At 38.1% G+C, this 26,383-nt stretch overlaps 1 protein-coding gene across 1 annotated transcript; it reads left to right on the top strand.

Annotated features, from left to right (window-relative positions):
- Window positions 1-769: 769 nt before the first annotated feature.
- On the top strand, window positions 770-25,788 carry LMNB1 (lamin B1). Its single transcript, XM_039334161.1, has 11 exons — window positions 770-1,730; window positions 12,000-12,156; window positions 14,270-14,395; window positions 14,748-14,918; window positions 17,226-17,351; window positions 18,516-18,736; window positions 20,046-20,271; window positions 21,135-21,239; window positions 21,600-21,719; window positions 21,946-22,062; window positions 25,118-25,788. The coding sequence occupies exons 1-11, from the start codon at window positions 1,366-1,368 to the stop codon at window positions 25,157-25,159; spliced, it is 1,776 nt and encodes a 591-aa protein (XP_039190095.1). The 5' UTR covers window positions 770-1,365; the 3' UTR covers window positions 25,160-25,788.
- The last annotated feature ends 595 nt before the right edge of the window (window positions 25,789-26,383 follow it).

The raw sequence follows: 26,383 nt of genomic DNA, 5'->3' as shown, positions 1-26,383 counted from the left end.
AGCAAGTAATCTTTACTGCGACGCATAACCTTAGGCTAAGCTTGGCTTCAAACTACACACTATAAGCCATTATTCGCTTTAGTGTATAAATCACGGCAGGCTGGCTTTCATATTCAGCCACAAAACCTGACTAGCAATCCACAGCGGTCGGAGTCACACCACAGTAAAGCCACAAAAAAACCCAACCCAGCTGTTGCTTAATGAGCTGGGTCAATCAGGATTTTAAAGTCACTTACTATTCAACCACTCAAACCTGCTCAGCCTTAATATCGAAAGCAAGTCCAGCCAAAATGAACTAACTCGGATTCATATGCTGGGGGCAGTCGAGCACCCCCTTTTTTGATTGGACATATTTCCCTATCGACGGGAAGCTATGTAGGACAGCCGCATTAAGGAGGGAAAGGAGAAATTCAACACCGCGCCAGCAGCTGCGAAGGAAAACAAGAGGAGAGAAGACAAGCGCAAATCCACCTTCTGAGCAAAACCCGGCCGGGAGGGGGGAAGGGGAAGCAGCAGCAAAGGACGGCGGTAACGCGAGCCCAGCAACGTGCGCGCGGGCAAAGATGGGCGGTGGAGCGGTAAAAGCGCGCGCGCCGCTATCTCGCTGACAGTTGCAAGTCTGCGCGTTTTGAATTTTGCGTCCCGATCTCCATAAACAGCGAAGCAGAGCGCGCTTCGCCGTCCGATTGGTTAAGCTTCGGACACGTGAGATAGGGATCTGCGCGGAGAGGACGGGGGGGAGAATAGGGAGGGGCGTTGGGGGGGACTGAAGCGCGCATGGCGGCCATATTGGTTTTGCGTTGAGCCCGCCTGTTTTGTGTTCCGTTCTACGCGGGAGGAGCGGCCGGAGGCTGTGCACCATCTCGGTTGGGTAGCTAGGTTTGCTCTTTCCAACAGCAAACGCCAGCGGGAGTCTGCGCGGGTCTTTTTCGAGGCATCTGCACTTTTCCTTCTGCCGCCTTTCAAAAATTTCTTTCTCAGCACCCGCAGAAGCCTCATTTGTTTTCGCTCCTCCTCTTTCCTTTCCCTCTTTTTTCCCGCCTGGCCGCTTCCTTTGGCCTCCGCAGTTCATTCATTGAGACCTTGGAGTTGTTTTCTTTATCTTCTGCCTTCACTCCCCTCCTTTTTTTTCTACAGCTGAAGCAAGGGGCATTCTTAATTTTTCGTTTGGACTTAACTGTAAGTCTCCTTTCTGCTTTTCAATCCGATTTGTTCCACTGGGCTCGGGAGACGTCTGTGTCCACCGACCCTCTTTTCCCATAAACTTCTGGGCCCCCTCCCTCGGGCTCGAGCCTTCCGATACTGCCGGTTTCCCGCTTTGCAGTTCTTTATCTTCATCCCGTTTCCCCGCGCTTTGTTCGCGCCATGGCGGCTGCTGTGGCGGCTTCCACACCGATAGGGCAACGCACCCGGAGCAGTGCGGCTAGCACTCCACTTAGTCCGACCCGCATCACCCGCCTGCAAGAGAAGGAGGAACTGCGGGAGCTCAATGACCGACTGGCCGTTTACATCGACAAGGTCCGCAGCTTGGAGATCGAGAACAGCGCGCTCCACCTCCAAGTCACCGAGCGGGAAGAGGTGCGCGGCCGTGAACTCACGGGCCTTAAATCCCTCTATGAGACCGAGCTGGCCGATGCCAGGCGCTCTTTGGATGACACGGCTCGGGAGAGAGCCAAGCTGCAGATCGAGCTGGGCAAGATCCGCGCTGAACACGACCAGCTCCTGGGCAAGTAAGTGGCTGACTTTGGGCCTGCCCCCCCCCAAAACCATAGTAACTTTAACGGGAGAACCGCTCATTAATGGATGGAGAACGACGGTTCAGCCAGAGCCATGTGGTTTTCTTTCGCCCCTTAGAGACGCTCTTCTTTTAGTTTCTCCCTAATGTAACCACGTGTTCGCCCATCAAGGTACATGTTCCTGAGGGGTAAATTGCGGGGGGGGGGCATTTATTGGTTTTTGATGTGACCGATCAAGCGATCCTCTATTATCCCCAATAGTTTCTCATCCACCTCCATTCGGCAAAATCGTCACACGCACGCACACACACACACACCGTATAACATCCGTTGCCACTCACATGGAGGCAGAAAATGAATAACAGGCGAAGCATTATAGCTTGGTTGAGGGGCCATGGGTATTTTATATTTGATGTTACAGGATAGGCATGCTATATTGATTCCAAACTTAACTTTTAGCTTTTCTGTCATTCTGTGTTTCCTTATTTTGAAAGGAAATATAATTGAGAAATATGAATCATTTGAAATTCAGATAAGATTCCGGTCTTGGTATTTCCTATATTCATAAATGAGAAACAGAAATGCTTTGAAGAGCAGTTTCTGTCTCCTCCCCTATTCTCCCATTCATTTTTCTGGTTTTAACTCAGTTTTACCATCTGGGCCATGTGGTTCAACTCAGGTATTTTTTCTTGACTGAATGAAAATAAGTTTCCTGTTCTTCCCTCTGCTACAACTGGTTATTTTCTGAAGGATCAGTTTTCACTTTTGGATTGATCATTCAATTTTGAATGTGAATATTTGATTAACTATAACATTCAACATATTTACTTGAAATATAAATATGATTATAATGCAATAATATTGGACTCTGTAATATTTTGTAATATTGGATTTTGTAGAGTCATTTCATTGGCCCACCTAGGCAAATATTATTGTTGCTGATTGGGAGATGCTCTTCAGTTCTTACAGACAGGAGTTTCTCCAACTCTATTTGGAGACACCAATGAAGGAATCTGGACCTCTATGCTATATGCAATACTGTATCAGATGTTCCACATTGTGAGATTGATTTAGTTAGTCAGTTTCATTAAAAAGCTTTCTGTCAAAGTCTCACTGTGTTTTTGGATGCTATTTAAAAACCTGTTTCTGTGAAAGAACTTGATGAAGTTGTACATAGGTATCAAATATGATTTAAAGTCATGGACATTTACAAAAAGGATTCATATTTCCATTTTCAGTATTTCAGGAATGTCTGTCTGAAGATAGTTGTGTAGTGCTAGTTATTGTACCAGTGGAACAACCTGCCTCCAGAAGCAGTGAATGCTCCAACACTGGAAGTTTTTAAGAAGAGACTGGACAGCCATTTGTCCGAAATGATATAGGGTTTCCTGCCCAAGCAGGGGGTTGGACTAGATGACCTCCAAGGTCCCTTCCAACATCATCATCATCATCATCATTATTATTTTCAACTTGCACCTATTTGCAAACAACAATCCCTGTATCATTGAAAGTGGAAATGCAAACAATTTATTCTAAGGAAAGCAGTTATTTCTCTAGAAAAATTCCTTCATCCTATTCATATGGATAATTACATTCTTAATTGTTAGGATATAGCAATTTTTGTTCTTAAATGTTAGCTATAATAACTTGGTACTCCATTGAAATTAGAGAATTTCATTTATAGTTTTGACATGCTGTGCTTCTAGGTGTCTTCTACATCTGTTGGCTTAAATATATATAATTTCCCATCAACATAAATAATAAACCCTAGGTTTTAAGTCCAAAGTATGTTTTGACAACCAATTGAAAACATTAGTAAGAAAAGGAACCTTTATGCATTCATTGCAAATATATTAGGGATCTGATCCTAATAATTGGTTACAAAAATATAAAAAAACAGCAATAGCATAACGTATATATTTGCAAAACTTGGAGTAAAACACTGCTTTTGTTGCCTTCCTAATCTGAATGAGGTGGAAGTCACTTCAACTTTAGCAATGTATGCCATAATATAGATTCTTCAGTACAGTTGATTTTAGGATTGGTTTATCTGCTATATCAATCACTTTACAGAGATCCAAGTATTTTAATGGGTCTTGCAAAATGGCTTTGTATTGTGGAGAATTGGACAGATTCAATTTGAGATAAGCAGCTTTACTCAAAAAAACAAGGTACCTCCTGTTAAAGCTTTGAGACTATCTCTTTCACTTCACTAGAGGCATAGGTTGAAACATCTTTTCTGCCTGCACATCAAAGCAGCTGCTTCAAGGGCCTTGATGATATGTTTAGTAATGAGCATTTTCACATTTTGCAAAGCAACTCACGTGTTTCAGTTGGGGCTTTGAAGGAAACGTTTTGCACAGGATTGGTATTAACTGATTATTATTTGTATAGGGATTTTTTTTTCAGGTTGTCCACTTTCCACTTCTTTCTATTAAATATGTTATTTCTCCATAATAAAATGTTTATATCATGAAAATTAGAAAAAGAAGCAGGTAGCCTTGTGTATTTCACAATTTCACAATACAAAATTATTGCTATCTCTTTTATAGTTTCAGTCTTTTAAATATTGTACTGATGATTGAGAATTTATCATTTATATTTGGGTAGGTAAACATCTGTCTTCCCAGGAAACCACTGTGCTCTTCAGACAGTAGCCTGGAAAAGTAGATGTGCCTTTTCATATAGTTAGGTAGGGCCTTTAATTTTAATCTTTAACATAATATTAATTTTAATTAATATTAATCTTTAATTAATCAAAAGTGGTTAAGCATGAGAAATGAAGCTTCTTGGAACAGTCTGCAGATAGTCCTTGAATTATGATTATAATTTAACCTGATTGTAAGTCATGGTCACAAGTTGAGATATCATGTGACTGGATTTGCAGTTATTGCTGGGTTTTTTTATAACAATCATTAAGCAACTGCCAGTCGTTTAAATGAATCCATTTGCCCGAAAAGGTAGTTTTTCAGTGGAAATTGGCAAAAATAATAATAATTCACAAGTTAGTGATCTCATGACCACAGAACAATGCAAACAGCTACAAAGGTGAGCTGGTTACAAAACACCCAAATACAATCATGTGATTGCAAGGAGGGTTCTACAGCTGTTGTAACTCCAAAAATGGGTCATAAATAGCTTGGGGCGGTCCAATAGAGCTTCAAATGGTCATTAAATGACCAGTTCTACTACCTGTAGATTAGAACTGTAGCTAGATAATCTGGCCAAATCTAACAGGGCTACAGTTACAGAAAACTTTTTCTTTCTTTCCATTTTTCTAAGTAAACAAAGATAACCTTTACACTGCAGTGATAAAACCTATTGCATCCACCAAATGGGCAGATAAAAATGATTTTAGACATGCATCTTGGATCCCTAGTTTACAATTATACTAGTAAGAAAATGTGGTTTAAACGCATATTTTCATCATTTCACATCTTTCAATCACTGTCTTTAATATGCTATAAATTAAAACTTCAAAGCTTTGCTGTCATAGTACTGAAAACACCTGTTTCATCATTTTTGCCTCTTCAGCAAGTTTGATTTTCTGTGAGTGTAGGTGGATTGGTACTAGCCTTGGGAAAGTTTCTGTCAAGCATTAATAATATATATAAAGTATTTTATAAGGTGAGGTATGCTCAGATACTAAAATCTGTGTTTAGGAAGAAAAGTAACCAAGCTGCCTGCCTCAGATCAGTTGATTTGTACTCCAGAGAAGAAAGGCAGGCAGTGTAACAAATGCTATAGAGCTGGGTATGTAATTTTATGATTTGATGGGTTTTCAATTGACATGCTATGAATTGCATCTGTATTTTGAATGGTAATGAGTAAAACTGTGTAAAGAAAGCTGGATAAATAAATAATACAATGCTTATATATTTGAATTAGAGTACATTGTGTGTACATATGTATGTAAAGATATAGTTTCAAAACATGTAATACATTTATATTATTCCAATACAATAATTTTTGAACAGTATTGATTAAAAATTAACTAACATTTAGAAAATATTTGGACTATTGAAGTTAACAAAGAGGGGTATTATTATATGTATATTATTTAGAATATATGTTAATGGGCAAAAGAGTATTTAGTTTAGATAGCATAAAGTAAATGTTTATACTTTCATAGGTTTATATAATGCGTTAAATTTCCTCACACTGGTTCCTGATATGTCTTTATAATAGTAATAATAATTTGATGCAAAATTATCATCCTAAATCAACATTCTAAGAAAGGGCTTTATTAGGGTTTGCCATTTCAGAATGTATGCTTGCATGTATACTTTATGAATGTGACAAATAGGATGGTCAAATCTTTTTCTCCAGTACAGGAGATGGAGTATCCACCAATGGTTTTCTCTGACTACCTGCTCTTGAGACCAAGTAGCCAAATTTGACATGCCCCCTCTTGCCAGGGGATCCATTCTTAACTTGGTCTCAGCTCTTGAAGACTCGTGTTGGCTTGGCTCTCAGAGATTTCAGGTTAGACTATTTAATCCATTGGTGAATTCTCCCTCAAAATTTGGCCACCTTTAAAGTTTTAAAAAATTCCATTAACAACTTCCCCACAAACACTGAGATCAGCTCTGATCTCAATCTAATCAGGAGGTGGGGGTGTGGGGGGGGGAATCACTTCCAACCTCCCGTTCCATCCCCAGGGCTCGGGGGGGGGGGGGAGAAGGCATCAGCAGAGACTACGTGGCAGAATTTTGAAAGAATTTTTCAAACACATGATTACAGAAATGTAATATTTGTTCTTTAATGTTCAACCTCTAAAATCCAACATGGTTATTGTTTCTATTTATATATTGTAAAATACAGTAAACCAAGAAAGTTTAGAGAGAAAATAGAAGAGCGTATTGGCATTGTGGGCCAATACTGCATAGTTTTTTTGATAATTTTTTTTACTTGCTAAAGTTGGCTTCTCCTACAAGAACACCAGAAGATAATCATATTTGAAAACATATAAAAAGAAAGTACAACATACAACATAATAAACAGAGAATTTGGAGCAAAGATCTCAGATATAGGATTAAGGAATTTTTTTTTTTAAATTCTCCCTTCCCACCTAAAAGACAATGGAGCTTTATATACAGCACTCTTGTGAATAATAATAGGAAACTGAGTTATTTTGTTGGGGATAGCCATAGCTAAGCATTGAGTCAATAGCAACTTCTGGAAGTTGGGCTTGGTAACAAACTTAGAATTACAGTACTTGTGAACTTCCATTCTACGAGAATGGAAAAATATGTAGTGATAAATAGAAATTGTAATGCCTTGGTTTCAGTATTACAGTCTGAATAATTTAATGTAATGGCATATTTATAACAGTATGTTGATCCGTATATCCTTTGTGTAGCCACCAATATAATGCATTTATATTACAATAGGAAAAGCAAATTTGGTGACTAAAATAGATTAAAGTTTTGGAAAAATAGTGAGAAATTGTGTAGTATTATCAAGAAGTATCAAATCCAAGTTGTGTGCAGTACCATTGAGATTGTCCAGGATCAAATAGGAAATGCTAAGAATAGTAGTTTTGCCTTACAATGGGAAACTAAGGTGCCCTTCAATAAACTGAGGCATTTGTAATATTTTAATAAAAATAGTTGTCCAGTCCATCTCTTAGAATGAATACATGAGTAGGAAAAAATACCAAACATTAGCTTCAAATGCATAACTTCAAATATAAACACTGAATTTGTCCAATTTTAATTTTTGTAATAAGGTTGCAGCTTCTTAGGGGTATTATTTCCATTAGAATAGATTGTTCAATTGTTTAAAAAGACATTTATGAAATAATATTAAAATATATGTTTATCATTGGCTGCTTTAGACAATGACTTAATTGATTCAACAAATATAAAACTAAGATTCATTTGGTGCATAGGGTAACTGTTTCTAATAGCAAAATTGAAACAGATGTTTCATATCCCATATAAAGGAAGATCTCATTAGGAGAGATAGGCTAAATACATTTCAGCTGTAGGCTGCAAATTTCCCATGCTGCAAACACGCCATGCCAAAATCGTGCTTGGATTTCAGGATGGACCTTGTCAGCCACGACTACCACCACTACCTCCCCCCCCCCCCCAAAAAAAAACCAGAGGGAGTCTTTTAAACAGGCAGTAGCTTGGAAACTTCTTTGCCTGCTTTCCTATTGACTTTCTGGGGAAGCCAGCAGGGAAGATTACAAATGGTGATCACATGATTGCAGGTGCTTGGCAATCAACTTGAAAGTCTGGATGAATTGCCAAGTGTTCAGAAATTGCATGTCCAAGGGGGCATTGCAACAACCTTCAGGCACAGATTGTAAGTCCCTTCATTTAATTCTGTTGAAATTATGAATGGTTATTAAACAAGAATTACCTTTAGTAAAAGGGAATATTTTTTATTTATTTGCATTAAGTCTTGGGTGTGCTGTGTATTAGCATCTTTCTTCTCCCATTCTCAGAATAACAGTGCAAGTTAGTTTAACTCTAAGAGAAAACCACAGATGTAATAAAAATGTGGCTAGTCATTTTGTTCAAATACAGTGCTGTGGATATGACAAGCCACAGAAAGAAACCATAGGTATATATGGTTTTTGTTTGCTTGTTTTTTTGTTCATTGTGCATGGCAAAATAAAGAAAAACTGAACAGTTGAAAGATACAAAAGGAGAAAGGAAGAGATGAACATTTATTTCTGAAGAGATTGTTAGGTTGCTGTTCCCTTAACTGACTATCTTCCACTAGCCACAGAACAAAGAATAAATCACATACTTTAAATACACACAGAGACACACACACACACTGCAGCCATTGGTCTCTAGTTTGCTGTATTGTGTTCTGATAACCAATCCAGATTGTTGTGGGTTGATTTTATCTGGCTATTAGCCAGGTGCAGGAAATGTTTTGGTAAGAGATATAGGAGAGAAAACCAAATGGAAGACACTAACTACATTCTTTAAAAAAAATCCACCTGAGGGGGAAATTCCTGCTTCTGCTTGATTCTTCAGAGTTCAGAGTTCCCATTTATTATCCCTGGATTGACAGATAAGGTTTTGTTTTAGCTGTTTCAAAATCTAAACCTTTACTTCATACATTATGTTCTTTACAGTAAATAAATAACTAAGAAAAATTAGATATAAAAACAGTTCAGTGACCAGGATGAAGTTTTCATTAGTCAGTTTCCTCTAATACAGGTACTGGAAGGGACTTTGGAAGTCTTCTAGTAGGTACTGGACTTACCTTCTCCCGCAGTCACATTTTTACCAAATCCTGCCTTTTACTTCCTGTTATCTGCACAATGGGGCCATAGCGAAACATTGGTTTGCTTAATGACTATAGTTTTCACATGTTGACATGGCAAAAAAGGTTATAAAATCAGATCAGTCATGTGGATGATCTTTTTCATGACCATCGCAACACTCCCTTAGGTGAGATGAGCATTGTAGAAATTTAATAAATAAATAATGGTTACCAATTTTTAGTAGCTGTAACGCCAATAGCTCTTATTATAAGCTGCCTCATTAGATAATTTTTATGTTATAATACTTGATGAAAGTTTCATAGATTCCCCCCCCCCCCATTGTTGAAAGAAAAATCATCAGGTCCAGTTCCAAGCTGGGAGTAAATAAAATGGAGGCTAAGATGCTGGAAATACAAATGGTGGCTGCTTAGAACAGCGCTTTTCAACTTTTCATAGATTGTACCACTTTTAGGATATGACAATATTCGAGTACCACCAGACGCCTAGCAAGGTGTCAAAAACTTGATGACCAAAAAAGGAAGAAAGTGATAAAGTACAGGTAGTCCTCGACTTACAACAGTTTGTTTAGTCACTATTCGAAATTACAATGGCACTGAAAGTGAGTTATGACCATTTTTCACACTTATGGTGGTTGCAGTATCCCCGGGACCACGTGATTTACATTTGGATGCTTGGCAACTAATTCATATTTATGATGGTCACAGTACTCCAGGGTCATGTAATCAATCCCCCTTTGCAACCTTCTGACAAGCAAAGTCAATGGGGAATCCATTGTGTTACTAATTTAACAGCTGCAATGATTCACTTAACAAATGTGGCAAGAAAAGTCATAAAATGGGAAAAAACTCATTTAACAAATGTCTCACTCAGCACCGTAAATTTTGGGCTCAATTGTGGTTGTAGGTTGACTATGGTGTACATCCAGTTACCATACTTTTAATGGGAAACTTGTGCTTGTTTTTCTGACATTAATCTTTGCACTGTTCTATCCCCCTCTCTCCTTCTGGTTGACCCAAAGAAGCCTCTCCTCTGTCTATGTCCGTCTTCTTTTTCCTGGTTGCCTGTTTTTTCTTTCCCTTTCCTTCCAAAACCTTCTATATCCTCTCCTCTCCCCCCCACCTTTCTCTTCGCTGTGGCTGCAGCTGACTCCTTTCCCCAAGGCTGCAAACTGCTTCTGGAAGTGCCAGGCAGCTCCAGCTGACTCTCCCACAAGCCTGTGCGGCGCTTCAGCTCATCCCCCCACTACACTTACACTTTTTTTTACAGCGCTTTTCAACCTGTCGTATGTGTACCACCTGCCAGGTGCTGAAGTACCACTAGTGGTATGCATATCACAGGTTGAAAAGCACTGGCTTAGAAAGAAGGTTCCAGTTTATTGATGAGCAGAACCTGCAATAGCATGTGGTTCTGGGACAGCTGACCAAATGGAGTTGAGAGTGGATGGATCTTTATAGGGCTCTGAGATTTTGAAATGGAAATGTTTCTGGGTTGTGCAATGATTTTTGTGTCTTGCTAGTCTGAAGAGGGTATAGGATTAATCCTATTATGTCCTAAAGATCATGTTCTTAGATTTCGGGGGGGGGGTGATGTAAAGTCTTAATCCCATCAGCTGTGGAGTTTTGTTTATGAATGGTATGCCCCAAATCTGCATTTCTAAAAGCTGGTCTTATCCTCTGGTTTTTTTCCTGGGGAAATGGGCTGGTTTCTGCCTCCCCTAAGATTTTTCTCCATTATTCCTTTGGGGAAATAAAACATTCTGCCTTTTTTTTTGATATCACCCAAAATATTTCCTTCTCTAGGAGGGTGGGTAGGTGCTGACTTTCTACACAATGTTTCCAAATATCCAATTTTGGCTTTATTTTATTATTTTGGGAATAGGATGAAATGAAATTAAAGTGTTTATCTGATACTCTTCATCTCCAACTTTTCCTTGTTTTCCAAATCTTTATATCCCAGCTATAGAGTAGTAGATAGTTGAAATGCTTGGCATGTAGAATTTTATATTTGCCCAAGATTTTAGTTTAGGTTTTCCCTCTAAAATACAGGTTGTATTTAGGTATAACATCTCTGTGAACCTAATTTAAAGCATTTGAACCAAAAGTGCTTGTATTGTACAAGAAGTTAAGAGACTGCAGCTGATAGGTTTGTAGGCTAATAATACTAACTAGGCAATATATTTTAATCACTGCAACCCAATATAAATCAGGGGCATTTGATGCTGTAATGTAATTCTACTTAAACACCCTATAACGTAAGACTTCTCCATTCTTTCCTTGCTAAAATCCTTGCAATATTAAACCCGCATTAAATATCTTCAGAACACAATTTTGCTGTATCAATGAACTCTACGTACCTGCAGATCTGTTGGATTTTGAGTGGTTTCACTGAAATTGAAGAGCTTTATTTATTGGAAAAGTGAACATGAAATACAAGCATACTTCATGTCATGTTTAGAACAAAACAGCCCCAATCAAAATATTCTGCATCTGAAAACTCAATTCCATCAGCGCCCGAGAGAAAATCCAGATTGGATATACATATTGTACTGATGCTTAAAACAAGTAAATCAATATTGTTCCAGTAATCTTTTGATGTGTACAACCTCAGTTTCATTAACATACAGTTGCCTACCAAATAAAGTATGACATATATGCAACTCACCCATATGAATTAGACTATTCCCATTGTAAAGTTTCAAAGCAAAAAAGAGCAACTTTTCCAGCACGTAGCTGTATCTTTTATTTGGCTTTTTTTTTTACCCTCACTGTGCTTGTATATCAACCACCAGGGATACTACTGTGTTACTATGCCCTCCTGGAAGCAGTCTAGGGGGAAAAGCAGTTACATCACAACTCTTGGAATAGCTGGATCCTTAAAATGTTTCTTGAGGAAGCCAAATATATCTCATTAGAATAAGCCTATTTGATTCCAAATTTTGAAATAGACACTTTAGGTTAATTTGTTTTCCACTTTCTTAATCTTTGAACTGAACTTCTGATTTGTTTTAGCTATGCAAAAAAAGAATCTGATCTGAGTTGTGCTCTGGCAAAGCTTCGGGAATTTGAAGCTTCTCTAAATGCAAAAGAAGCAGCACTTGCTACAGCACTTGGTGATAAAAAAAGTCTGGAGGGGGAGCTTGAAGACTTAAAGGATCAGATTGCTCAGGTAAGTCATGAGCAGATGTTTTCAGTTTTTTGATTCTTATTTCATAAGTGGTGTAAATATGTACTACCTGGCTGTATATAATTTGGAAAAAATAATATACCATTGCTATTAAACTGTTTTTACTAAACTAGTAGCATCAAGTATATATAGGACACACCTAATTTTTTTCTTTACATTTTCAGGAATGGTCCGTTATGTGTGTGAGGCTTGGGCCTGATGTAGCCTTTTCCTTAGGATTATATCAAGATGATTTGATGGTTTAATCATAGCTAAAATGTTGCATCTCAATTTTAATAAAGTAGGGTTTTTCAATTAATAATTAAAACTATAGTAGCTATAGTTTACAGAGTTTAATTTGAAATGGAAGTCTCTAGAGGTGGCGTCCCTGATCATATCAGAGGAAAGAAATCCTTGTCAAACATGAGCCCTGACTCATTCACAGAATTGCCCTCTCTGAAGAGGTCACCTGTAGAGGTAGTCGTTGACTTGCAACAATTCATTTAGTGACCGTTCAGAGTTAAACGGCAGTGGAAAAAATGACTTAAGACTGTTTTTCACATTTAACAACCGTTGCAGCATTCCCCCCCATGGTCACATGATCAAATTTTAGATGCTTTGCAACTGGTTTATATTTGCAATATCCCAGGGTCATGTGATCAGGTTTTGCGACCTTCTGACAAGCAAAGACAATGGGGAAGCCAGATTCACTTAACAACCATGTTACTAACTTAACAAATGCAATGATTCACTTAACTGTGGCAAGAAAAGTTGTAAAATGGGGCAAACTCACTTAACAAACATTTCACTTAGCAACATAAAGTTTGTGCTCAATTGTGGTTGTTACTCGACTACCTGTATTTGCAGTAGCTGCCAGAGGAAGCAGTTCTTCCGTTATGGTTAAGTCCAATTCCACATTTACCTGAGTTACGATTCATCATATAGAAGAATGGCTTTGATAGCTAAGATAAATAAATATTGCTTAAAAGTAAGTGATAATTGAAATTCTTAAATAGAATATATATATAAATGAAGTATGTTTAAATTAATAAATACTTGATTGTATCCACAATAGATTAATATATGTGAATTGGATAGTCCTCGGCTTTCAACCATAATGGAGCCTACCCATTACATTTGTAAGTTGTGATGGTCGTAAAACAGGTCACCTATGTGACTGACCCAATTTTACAACCTTTTTTGCTGCAGTCATTAAGGACACACTGCAGTTGTTAAGCAAGGCAATTATTTGCTGAAAGTAATGCAGGTTTTCAGCTGAAATGTCTAAAATATGGTCGCATGATGTTGCTGAGCGAAATGGGCAGCTGTCAGAACTTCAGAACAGCATCATAGGTACCTATAGGGAAGTCCGTCATTACCTAATATAGTCACTAAGTGACCAGTTGTAAGATGAGGACTACCTATATACTTAGAATTAAAGAACTCTCAGATATTAATATTACTGTGGTTCCCCAAAAATAAGACCCAATCTCCTTTTTTTTGTCTCCAAAAGAGGCATTAGGTCTTATTTTCAGTGTGTGTGTGTGTCTTTTCCACTCCGGCACCAAAAGCCCCATCCAGTCGGGCCACTTCTGCGGCCGAAGGAGCAGCTTCATTCTGCCCTGAGAATGGAGCTCCAGCCTGCATTCGTAATCAGAGGCCTTTCCGGAAGGTCTTTGCAGCCGATAACAGAGCTATGGATTCAAGGCCTCTTGACTACGAAATGCAGGCCGGAGCTCCATTCTCAGCTGCAGAATGAAACTGTTCCTTCCGCCACAGAAGAAGTGGGCCGACGAGGCAAGTGTCGATCCATGGGAGGCCTGGCTGAAATGGTGAGCTCCAACCACCACCCTAGCTTGAGTTTTAGGCATGTGCCTCACCCCAAAACTAGGGTTTATTTTTTGGGTAGGGCTTATATTAGGCTCATCCCCAAAATCAAGCCAGGGCTTATTTTCGGGGTAGGTCTTAACGTTCAGGGAAACACGGTATTAAGCAAGTTTTGAATACTGTAATTGGTCAAGTTACATAAATACTGGATCAGATGATATTTTATTCTTTCCTGTAGTGATATTTTGGTGAATTTGTGCTATAATTTTATTTTAATATTCCTTTCAAGCTTGAAGCTGCTTTAGCAGCTGCGAAGAAACAATTGGTGGATGAAACATTATTGAAAGTGGATCTTGAAAACCGCTGCCAAAGTTTGATTGAAGACTTGGAATTTCGAAAAAATATGTATGAAGAGGTAATAAGCTGAGATTCTAAAACAGAAACACTTTTTTCAGCTAGGTTAGATAAACCATTATTTCATCTACAATGTTTGGGGCTCACAGATTCTCTTTGAGCACATCTTTGTCATTAACCTGGCAAAGCACATATTGCTAGCCCCTGCTACGAGTAGCAGTAGTTTTGAGGAGGATCGCTAGCATGGAAAAATTTGAAGATCCTAACCTGTAACCCTGTAACTACAGCCCTAACATAATATGACAGCCTGATAGGGTTCCTTGGTGGTTGTTTTTTTTGTTTTGTTTTGTTTTTTGTTTTTGAAAAGTGAATTCTTTTAAAGCAAAATCTAACTTTAATTTGTTTATTCTTAGGAAATAAATGAAACAAGGAGGAAACAAGAGATTCGCCTTGTTGAGGTGGACTCTGGGCGTCAGATAGATTATGAATTCAAACTGGCTCAAGCACTGAAAGAAATGAGAGAGCAACAAGATGTGCAAGTGAAACTTTACAAAGAGGAGCTTGAAGAAACATACCATGCCAAAGTACCCACACTTGAATATTTTCACATTTTTAGACTAGCTGGAAACTCTCCAATGCAGATGTTATATAATGACTGTAGAAATGATAAACTAGAATTCTAACTTGTTAAAAATTGTTACAAGTTTTGTGTGCTCTTAGCTCATGCTGCAGTGCTAAATAACATATTTCATAGTTGTTTGTTGAGATCTAGCTTTTTAAAATTAAGTGAAGAACAAATCATAGATTTTTATTGCATAGAAAACTGAATTGTGAATAGAACTGTTCTATTTGTTTAACTAATATTACTGGCAAAAATAATTAAGCAGGGAACGATCAGACAAAATGCTAAAATCAGTCACTTAATTCTCCAGCACTGGAGATGGAGAATCCACCAATGGGATTAGACTGTATTCCTGCCCAATCAGATCAAGTCAGCCAAAGTTGCCACGCCCGTCCTGGACCATAGAGATCCCAGTCTTTGACTTGATCTTGCCCAGGACAGATGTGCAAGTTTAGCTCTTAGGCAGGAACATTGGTGGATTTTTTTCCAGTTGCTGAACTGTGCTTTGATCAGTAATAGAATTTGGCTTCCCTATTATAAATTAATCCATTCAGGATCATCATAAAATTCCAAATTTCTAACAAATTACTCAAAAAGGGGGGGGGGGAAGAGAAACTGAAAGTATAGGAGGGATCTCCATATTTTCTTTCTCCTCTGCTTCCAACCCTGTTCAATTTCCCTCATCAGAGTCCCTAGATCATTTGAGACACAGGCAAAATAGCGGCTGCTATTTTCCCCAACCGGTCTCAGCTCGGTGTCCCTCTTTATTGGAGCTTGCGGTTGCAGCTCCGGTGATTCGTCGGGCAGTAAGTGGGGGGAGATTCCTCGTCCTCTTCCGACGCGATTGGGAACCTTTAAAAATTTCTTTGGAGGTTGCAGCTGCAATTCCGAAGATTCCTTCTGCTGGGGATTTCCCTCTGTTTGCCCCTGTAGCTCGGGCTTGTTCCACTGGTTCCCAGGCGGGAGGCGTGTTTGCGTACTACTTTGCTACCGCTGATCAGCTGATAGGCGGCATAGGAGGGGGGGAAGCTTTCGGCTGAGCTTGTTTCTGGTCGGGAGACAGATCACTTAATTCTATTTGCAGGTTTTGTTTTTCTCTAATCCGCAAAATATGCTCAGGACAAGATTTCTTACACTTAAATTCAAAACCTTCATATATTTTAATAGGATTTATAAAACATTCTTATAATAATTTCATAATCTTATTGCCAGTCAATCTGATCTGGTAGTACATTTAAAAACTTTCCAGAATCAATGTCCTAAACACCCTTTTGCTGCATATTTCTAAATAAAAAATTCTTTTAAGGTCTTAAACTTACTTGAAACTTCTTTAGCTGAATATTGAAGGAAAATCCAGGTAATAAAATGTATCCTTCTGAAGATAGTTAAAATCCAGAAAGCAATCCATGTACAATGAAAGTAATTAAGAAAGGAAGTGGATGAAGTCAGTATCTCTTTTGAAGGCTCTGAACTGCAGCTTGTGCAAAGCTGACTCTCCCAGCTCCCCAAGCTCTAAAAACACCAGAAGATCCTCTCCTTAATCCAGAGAGGAATTTGGGGAGTGGATTCATTCCTTTCTTCTTTCCGACTAGGCTCTCAGAGCCATCTTCAGTTCGCCACCACCACCCCTTTATTGGTTTCCCAAATTCTGTGTGTGAATCTAAAAGGGTCCTTCACATGATAATGCATTTCATTCAGTATTACTCTTGTTGAAATACTGGAAGTCCTAGCATGGCTAACATTTGCCTTCCCCGGACTGAATCATTTGTAGATAAAGGAATTGCAGGCTTACTATGTTTTGCTGCTTATATGTTTAGCCCTAAAATATAGCAATGCAGAGTGTTCTTAAAGCAGTAGATGTGTATTTCATGTGGTTGCACTGGATTTTTTTTAAAACAAACAAGCTGAAATTGTTGCATAACTGAAATTTCACTGAACTAGAATATTTTTAAAAACAGTTTGCTGCACTTTTCTGGTGAACTGTTAGCCCCCTGTTTCAATTCTTTTAGAGCCTGTTATATCTGCTTATTAAATATTGAATTAATAAATATAGTGAAAAATTTTGCTGTTTGAAAAAAATAGTAATTTTGAATACTTTTCACGATTAGAAGATACCATCAAACTATTACGTAAATTCTTAGCTGTCATCTTGCCAGTCTGAGAGGTTTCCTGTATTACATAATTTATGTAATTTTTTTAAGTGTAAGTTCTTGTTATTAGATTTGTTGGCAAAGTAACTGTGGAATGCTTTCTCTATGCTTTTCTGTAGCTTGAAAACGCAAGAGTCTCCTCTGAAATGTGTAGCTCAGCAGCTAACACCGTAAGAGAAGAACTTACAGAGAGTCGCATGCGCATTGACAGCCTATCTTCACAACTGTCTGCTTTACAAAAAGAGGTAAGGAATGTAAGATTTGGAGTGAATGCTAAGCAGGTCCTAAATAGGTTGGATTTGTATTTCTCTCTGACAATTAAAAATTAAATTAAAGATTGTCAGACCGTATATCCTAACTTCATTACTTTTCAAGACATGGATTATTTTGCTTTTATTGTATTCACTGATGAGGGAGTTTTCTCTCTTCCTTCTGCTTTTAAGAGAAGAAAGAGAGTGACGGTAGATCTGGCTGAACAACAATTCTTAAACATTTTGGGGTGAATGTTGGATGCAAATGAATTGGGGGTTTTTCCATTAAATAAGTTGTGCTGATTCTTCTGTAGTTTTCTAATAACTTACGATAATTTTAATTCTTAATTTATGCTTTAATGTGCTTTTTAAATTAATTGTATTTTAGTCCCTATGTCTGGCATAGTAGGTATTCTTATCAAAATGATTGTTTTGGCTTCCAAGGACAATTGGTGTATGACAGTGGTACTATCAGAGGAGAGTGAACATTGCTTTTAGCATAAATTATTTTTCTTCAAAAATATTTTCCTCATTTTGTTTGAGGAAAATAATATAAAATTATGCTAGCAAAAAAGTTGAATATTTTAAATGACCTCATTTGGTATAACCACCTTGGTAAAGTTATTTTAAAAGATGTACACATTTTAAAATGTAATGCAACATAACAATATATTAGATGGCTTTTATAGAAAGATACTGTAGTTGCTTTAGAGTAAAGAGCACTTAATCCTTACATTGTACTGTGTTATATTTAGTATTTACTCAGTATGCTAATGCATGGGTAAATAGCTGAATTCTGAATATTAAAAATAATTGTTCTGCAAATGAAATTGTTTTGTAATCATTCAGTGACATGCATGGCTTATTCTTGCCCCAAACAGGAAATATGTAAGTTATTTCCTTTTGTGTTAATGCTGATCAATAATCAGAGGAAATATATATTTTGGGCGGGGTGAGGGGCAAATTAATTCTGTCATGCTAATTATTTAATATTTAAAACAGATGCAAAAATATTTCTTGTCTTTCTGTTTTGGTTTTTAATAGTATCTTTTCACACACACACACACACACACACACACACACACAGAGAGAGAGAGAGAGAGAGAGAGAGAAGTTAAAAATGCTGAGCTTTTTTTTTTTTTTTTTGGTAATTTTTAGTCTAGAGGATGGCTAGAGAGGATGCAAGAACTGGAGGACATCCTGGCTAAAGAAAGGGATACCTTCCGCAGGACACTCTCTGACAAAGAGAGAGAGATGGCAGAGATACGAGATCAGATGGAACAACAGTTGAATGATTATGAACAACTGCTAGATGTAAAATTGGCTCTGGATATGGAAATCAATGCCTATAGGAAGCTGTTAGAGGGTGAAGAAGAAAGGTAATGTAAATACTATTTAATCTTTCTATTCACTAAATACTATTCACCTCTGAACATCGGGAGGGACCTTGATGACAAGAGATATATGTATGGTTTTAACAAATGGAGGTCAAAATGGAAAGATCCTCTTTGCCAAATTTTCTCCTACGATTTCTGTGTGACCACTCTTACATTTATTGGCTTAGCATTGTATGACATGTAAAACGGTTAAAAGCCAATTAAAAATCCTTTTGCCTATAAGGGAGTGTATATTATAAACAACAGCACTGAAATATTATTGATCTGGATATTTCACTGGGGAAAATTGCCCTTGGTAGAGACTAGTTTTGCTAATGGGAAGTTATTGCCATCACTTAATAAAAAATACTTAATGGTAGCTGGTGTAAGATTAGAAAACAAAACATTCTCGATGTGAGGACAAATTAGCTTGGATTTGCTGGATGTCAAGTCACTTCCACATGCAGAGGGATTAAAATACAACTTGGGATGTGCACACAACGAAAGTGTGTTTTGGAAATTTTCCAGAGCCATTCTGGTCAGACTGTGGTTTGGCAGAACCAAAACTAAAAACATTTTGGGTATTCTGAGTTTTCATTTAAATGAACTCCAGAGGAGACTGATGGAGAAAATTGAATAAGGCTTCAGCAGCCCTCTCCCTCCTAAATGGCCTGCAGGTCAGCAGTCTGCCAATCTTACCTACATCCTCTTAGCCACCATACCTGCCAATATTCTTGGATTTTTCCAATCCAACTGCCAAACCACTTTTGCTTATGATGCTCGTATTTTGGTGTGAAAGTACTATACAATTCACAAACATGTTTGGGCACAGAAGAGTTTGCGTAGCTGTAAATATAGCCTTTTCCATACTTTCTAGCCTACTTGTCATGAGCTATCAGTCTTGAGATTTAGAAGAAGATTCATTAATCCTTTTTCTTTCCTAGTTCAGTTTAGGATTACTTTGGCCATGTTTTGCATCTCCAACAGAAAATCCACATTTTCTTCTTTCTACCACTCCTAAAATGTATGCTGCTGAATAAAGGACAATTTAATACATTATTCCTTGGCTAGTCTTTGTTTTGAAATCTTATAAAAACTAGCTTCAGTTCATAATGTTGGCTATGAGGAGAGAGGGACAATAACTGAACTGTTTATACTTGAAAATGTAAGCCTGTATGTTAATTTACATATAGGTTAAATGACTTATTTTATTCATGAGTTGGGTTCACAAACCTTACCCTGAACTTTTACCAGCTAATAACATAAGATGGATGGAGAAAAAAAACCTATTTTCATGAATTTCTCTGCTCAGGTTGAAACTTACTCCCAGCCCATCTTCCCGTGTAACTGTCTCTCGGGCATCATCAAGCCGTAGTGTTCGTACAACAAGGGGAAAGAGGAAGAGGGTTGATGTAGAAGAATCGGAGGCCAGTAGTAGTGTTAGTATCTCTCACTCAGCTTCCGCTACTGGAAATATCTGTATTGAGGAGATAGATGTAGATGGGAAATTTATCCGCTTGAAGAACACTTCTGATCAGGTATGTTAATTATGTGCTAAGTGGTAGTATAATTGATCGTATTTTATTATATAGGCTATATAAACTCAGCCAGTGAAAGATTGTTTTAAATCTGTTTACTGAAAGATTTTAGTTCTATAATCCCAGTGGTGACATTTTTTATTACACAAGTCATTCTTCTCCAGCCTCAGTGTGCCAAATTCCCTAATTCTCAGCAATTGCCATACTGGCTAGGGACTATTGGGAATTTAAGTTTATATAACTAAAGGATGGATAAGGCTGACATAAGTTAGAGATGGGAACTTAAAGCCTTTCAGAAACTACAAATATAGCATTATTTCATTGCTGTTGGAAGATGAAGTGGTGCCTGGAAGGCCAAAGTTTAAAAGGTTCTCTTAAAGTTTAGCTACAGCTTAATAGTGTTGCATGATTCAACTTTCTATGAATAAATTGCCAATTCCAGAAAAACTATTGTATTTATTCTGTGTTGATTGATAAAAGGGATAGAGAATATGCAAAATATATTGTATATAATTCTATTAGTCTGAATGGCTTAATGGGTAGAAATATATACTACATGTACCCATGGCTAAACCAACAATTTTAGGTTCCAAAATATACACCAAAATTGTGTTTGGTCTATCTGTATACCAGCTTTTTTAAAGCCTATAACAGCATTAAAATCATGCAGTTTTATAAATTACAACATAAAAATTTGCAGTTTCCTGCCTGTCACCATGGTTAAAAATTTGAAGTTATATTTATGTGCAGATAATATGGTTTTTTTTTTGTGGTATTTTGGTTGAAATTTCAAGGGTTGGCTTATCCGTGTTCATATATTGTAATTGCCTAATACAGAACTTTTTTTCTCTGATTTAATTTAGGATCAACCAATGGGAGGTTGGGAGATGATCAGAAAAATAGGAGATGTTTCTGTTAATTATAAGTATACCTCAAGATATGTGCTGAAGGCAGGCCAGACTGTTACAGTAAGTGAAATCAACTTTGTGGAAATCAAAATGTAGCTTGCTAATAAAATATAAATCTGAACAACAACCAGAGGGTCCAGGTGGAGTAGAATAATAACTAATTAAGATATTTGTAAATTAATCCTAATCAATATTATGAGTGTCTTTTGGATTCTTTTCTTTAAGAAAATGAAGCTTGCTATTGATTATAGGTCAATGTCTTTAAACTACTATTTTGCTTAGATTCCTGGTCAATTTGTATCCAAAAACATGCAGTTTTGGTACAGTTTGTCTTTTAACCTTATATGTAAATAGAGATGCAAAGATCCTTACTGGTAGATATATATATTAATTTTATACGATCTACTTTATTTTTCTCAGATATGGGCTGCTAATGCTGGAGTAACAGCCAGTCCTCCTTCTGACCTCATCTGGAAGAACCAGAATTCCTGGGGCACTGGCAAAGATGTGAAAGTTGTTCTGAAAAACTCTCAGGGAGAGGTAATGTAGATATATATGTCTCCATTGCCTTAATACAGTTTAATTTATTTGGTTAAAAAAGATTGTAATCAAATAGGAGTAAGGCTGTGATTTTCCTTTTAATATATAGTGCACTTCTCCAAGTGGGATTTATATATTCGCCACAGCAGTACATGCTTACAGCACATAAAAATAAAAAAGTCCTGAAATTGTTTGTTTGATAATAACCCAGCAATGTCCATTATAGGAAGTGGCTCAGAGAAGCACTGTCTTCAAAACAACTTTACTTGAAGTTGAAGAAGGGGAAGAAGTAGAAGAAGAACCAGTTGAAGCTGTAGAAGAGGAAGATCTATTTCACCAGCAGGTATCCTATAATTTCAAATATCTTTAAAAAATCATATCTTCTGAATGATGTATGGGGTTTTGCAGAAAACCAGGATAGGAATACATTTAATTGTTTAAGAAACTGACATGGAACTCTCACAAATGAAATAAATAAAATTCGAAGAATCTACTGCAGACTGAGATCCAGACAACTTTTCTGACAGTTCTAGCTATAATGTGATATTGTTGTTTGCTAGGGTTGGTAGTCTGGAGAGTAAAGAAAGAACTATTAACTATCCATTTGAAAGATCAATAAGGGAAGAAAGACCAATCACTCCACCCTCATTAATAAAGCCACGAGCAAAGTAACATCACTAGGCTTAGAATAGAATAGAGCTGGAAGGGATCTTGGAGGCCTTCTAGTCCAGCCCCCTGCTCAAGCAGGAGAACCTATACCATCTCAGACAAGTGACTGTCTAGCCTTTTTAAAAAAAATCTCCAGTGATGGAGCGCCCACGATTTCTGGGGGCAAGCTGTTCCACTGGTTAATTGTCCTCACTATCAGGAAGTTTCTCCTTAATTCCAGGTTGCTTCTCTCTTTGATCAGTTTCCAACTATTGTTTCTTGTCCTGCCCTCTGGTGCTTTGGAGAATAATTTGACCCCCTCTTCTTTGTGACAGCCCCTCAAGTACTGGAATACTGCTATCATGTCTCCCCTATTTCTTTTTTTCCTAAGACTAGCCAGACCCAAGTCCTGCAGCCGTTCTTTGTATGTTTTAGTCTCCAGGCCTTTGATCATCTTAGTTGCTCTTCTCTGGATTTTTTCCAAACTGTCAATATTTTTTGTGTGTGATATGGTGACCAAAATTGGCTGCAGTATTGGCTGATTGATAAGCACATAAAATACTGCCAGGCAAATATCACCATGTCTATCCAGATCCACATTAATTATCTTTAGCTTATGAGATAATAGAGAAAGATACGTTTGTGCTTATGTTCGAAATGCTTTTCAATTACTTGTGTTTTCCTCAGTGTACCTTTAGTCTTCTGTTTAGCCAGTTCCTAATTTGAAATGAAATGTCCCAGTTTTTCCTAAACTTACTTTAGAGCAGTTTCCCAATTCTGGCAAGTTTAAGATGAGTGGATTTAAACTTCCAGAATTCTCTAGGCAGCATGCTGCCTGGAATTTCTGAGAGTTCAGGGACATATTTCTTAAAGTTCATGAGATTGGGAAACACTGGTCTAGATCAAGAGTCCCCAGCCTGGGCCAGAATGGGACCATAAGGCTCCCACCCTTGGCCATGCCTCCTTCACCTCGCGCCTCCGCTCATTTACCTCTAGCATTTCTCCTCGGCTGGCCCTCCCCCCACCCATTGTCCCTGGCCAATGGGCCCCATGCCCTTCGGCCTGGCACTTTCACCAAGGCCCTCTTTGTCCCGGGCCTTTGGCTGCATGGGGCAGATAGCTACCAGCTAATCGGGTGGCAGGAAAAAGCCATGATGCTGCAGGGAGGCAGCGTGCGATGGGCAATCACGGCATGTGTTGTGGGGCAGCAAGTGAACGGCAGGTCCAGCACAGCTTCTCCAATTGCAGAGGGGACGGGTGGGTGCACAGGCAAATGGCAGAGCAGGCGCAGCATCTCTTGATTGCAGGTGGGTGTACAAGCATATGGCAAGGCAGGTGTGGCTTCTCCGATTGCAGGGGAGAACAGGTGGGGGTGCAGGGTGGGTGGATGCACAGGAGAACTTTCTGAAGGACCAGGCTGGGGAAACTGTAGACTCCAAATCCTCTTTCTGTCTGTCTTGATTGTGCTGCCAAATTTCGGTCACCAGATTGCAATAAATGAATAAAGAACCCAGTTCAGGTGACTGCCCCCTCCCCTCCCAATGATCACCTCGCTAACCCATTCTAGGCCTTGTGTCTCCTTCCTTTGATCTGCCCTCTTTCTGTCCCCCCTCGCAATCAGAGAAGCTATGCCTGCCCTGCCATTCACCTGCGCAACCCCCATCAACCTGCAATTGGAAAAGCCGAGCCATCGCATTTGCACCCTGCAGCACCATGGCTTCTTCATGCCACCCAATTGGCTGGCGTCTATCTGTCCCATGCAGACAAAGGCCTGGGGCAAAGGGGGCCTCGGCGAAAGGGCCAGGCTAGAGGGCAAGGGGCCCATTGGCCAGGGAGAATAGGCAGGGGAGGGCCAGCCGAGGAGGAACACTGGAGTAAATGGGCAGAGGCATTAGGTGAGAGGTGAAAGAGGCATGGCCAAGGATGGGAGCCTTATGGTCCTAGACCCACTCGGGTCGCCGGTCTTCATATGAGCTGTCTTGCCTCTCAATCTTTTCAGTGCCTTTCCCTACACTTATTCAAGCATGGCATTTACAAGTCACAAGTATGTGCTGTGCTGCAGTCACTCCCCCCTCCCCCTACCTCCAAATCTTCTCACCAATCTCTCTTCCATCCTCTTCAGCGATTGCATATTACTGCCCATAAATTGAAGAGCAGCATGTCCAATCACTCCCCCCCCCCCACAGTACCTTCCTTTTCTTGTGTTTCCTTAGCTATAATCAAGTGACCTTGCTTGCTTTTTCCAATCATCCCAACATTGTTATGCCTGGAATACTTCACATTTCAGGCCCATGTCTGCAGAAAATGTGTGCTTTGAGACAAAGCTGCTCAAAACTGTTCTGTCCCTGGTACAATCCCATGTTAAAAAAATTGTTTTTAGCAACAATGTAGAATTTAGTTGTATTTCAGCTTTTGCATATGAAACTTCACTCAAGATTTCAAAGGAAATAGTTATTCATATGTTTCTGATATTGTATATATAACAATATTGTTCAGGTATCGGAAGAGTGATGCCACTTACATAATAGCTGTCAAATAGAATTTATATTAAAGCTGCTTTGTACAAATAATTTTAATACTCTTGAATTGTTTCATGTTTTTCTCCTATGACAGAACATAAAATGCATTGTTAATAAAATTCAGATATAATTTGGGAAAGTACGCAGATTATTCATGATACTGAATGTATATCAAAATATACGGTTTTATATATCAGTTACTGTCTTAACATTTTTTTATATTTAAAATAGGGAGACCCACGAGGAGCCAACAGAAGCTGTGCAATCATGTAAATGCTGATTATCTAGTCCCCAGTTATGTTTATCCCATCCTGCAGAGGAGAACATTCTTGGAAGCACAACATATTTTTGTATTTCCTTTTGTGAATTTTAAAGCTGTGTCTGGCCTTAATTTCCTTTGTCCCAGAGACAGAGGTTTTTGTATGTCAAATCATATATATAGCTTTTTGAAATGTGAAAAATACTGACACTGAACTATGTATTGTTTTTTCAAAAAAAACAACCCTCATTTTTACAGTGGTCCTTTTTTAATATTCTTGTTAAAAATACTTGTGTGGGGTTTGGTTGTTAGTCTAGCCATCTACTCTATCTTTTTACATTCGTACATGCTTTTTGGAAGGGGAAGGAAAGTGCTTTCAACAAATTTTTGTATGGAAAACTTTTGTATTTTAGCAATCAAGCTACATAAATTTTACTCAAAATATTTGTAAAGAATATTGTCTTGTCTATTAGTTACATCATAAATAGAAGGATGAAGGATATAAAACAATTTGACTAGTTTTACTTAGCAATTTAATCAGGAAACGGGCTTATGTTAATGTGTGATGTATGTTTTTAAATTCTAGTGTAACTTGCATACTTTTTCATGTCGTATTAACAAAATAAAAGCTATCTTAAGAAGGCTTGCATGTTAATACTTTGGAAAAAAGTTGATTTTTTTTAGTAAAAATTAAAATATAAAGTCATCAATGTTAGTGAAAAGGAATCAGTTGTTTAATAACTGGGTATCTTAGATGAATTGGTGTTTTTAGATTTTATAAAATATTGTCATCTTACTCTTATTCACAAGAAAATATTTTTTCCTTTGGCTGGATGGGAGGGTTTAATCAGGAGTAGTATTTATGGCAAGTTCAAATAGGCTTACAAAGGAAAGAGTAATGCTTACAATGCAGATCTGTCTTTCTCCAAGAGGGTAGAAAGATCATATGACCGGGTCTCCCTACATAAGGCAGGTTTGCACAGTAGATAATGTCCTCCTACTCTGGAAGGCTCTGAATGGTCATGCAAAGTCTGACAAGCCTTTACTCAGCTCTTACCCATATTAAGAATAGTTAGAATTATATCTCTCGTTTAGTATTTTTTTAAAAAAAGCTACAACATATTAATCTTTTTAATTTTGTGAGCATCAATGCTTCAACGTTGCTATTGTACAGATTCAGAATCCATTCTACGTTTTGGACATTATGCACAGGTTGGTCTTTCTCTGGTATACAATGG

This window comes from Crotalus tigris, unplaced genomic scaffold (genome assembly GCF_016545835.1).
Source record: "Crotalus tigris isolate CLP2741 ecotype Arizona unplaced genomic scaffold, ASM1654583v1 scf7180000017628.32516253702:7417878, whole genome shotgun sequence".
NCBI lineage: Eukaryota > Metazoa > Chordata > Lepidosauria > Squamata > Viperidae > Crotalus > Crotalus tigris.
The sequence above is the reverse complement of the archived record's forward strand: the minus strand, read 5'-3'. Positions and strand labels throughout refer to the sequence as shown.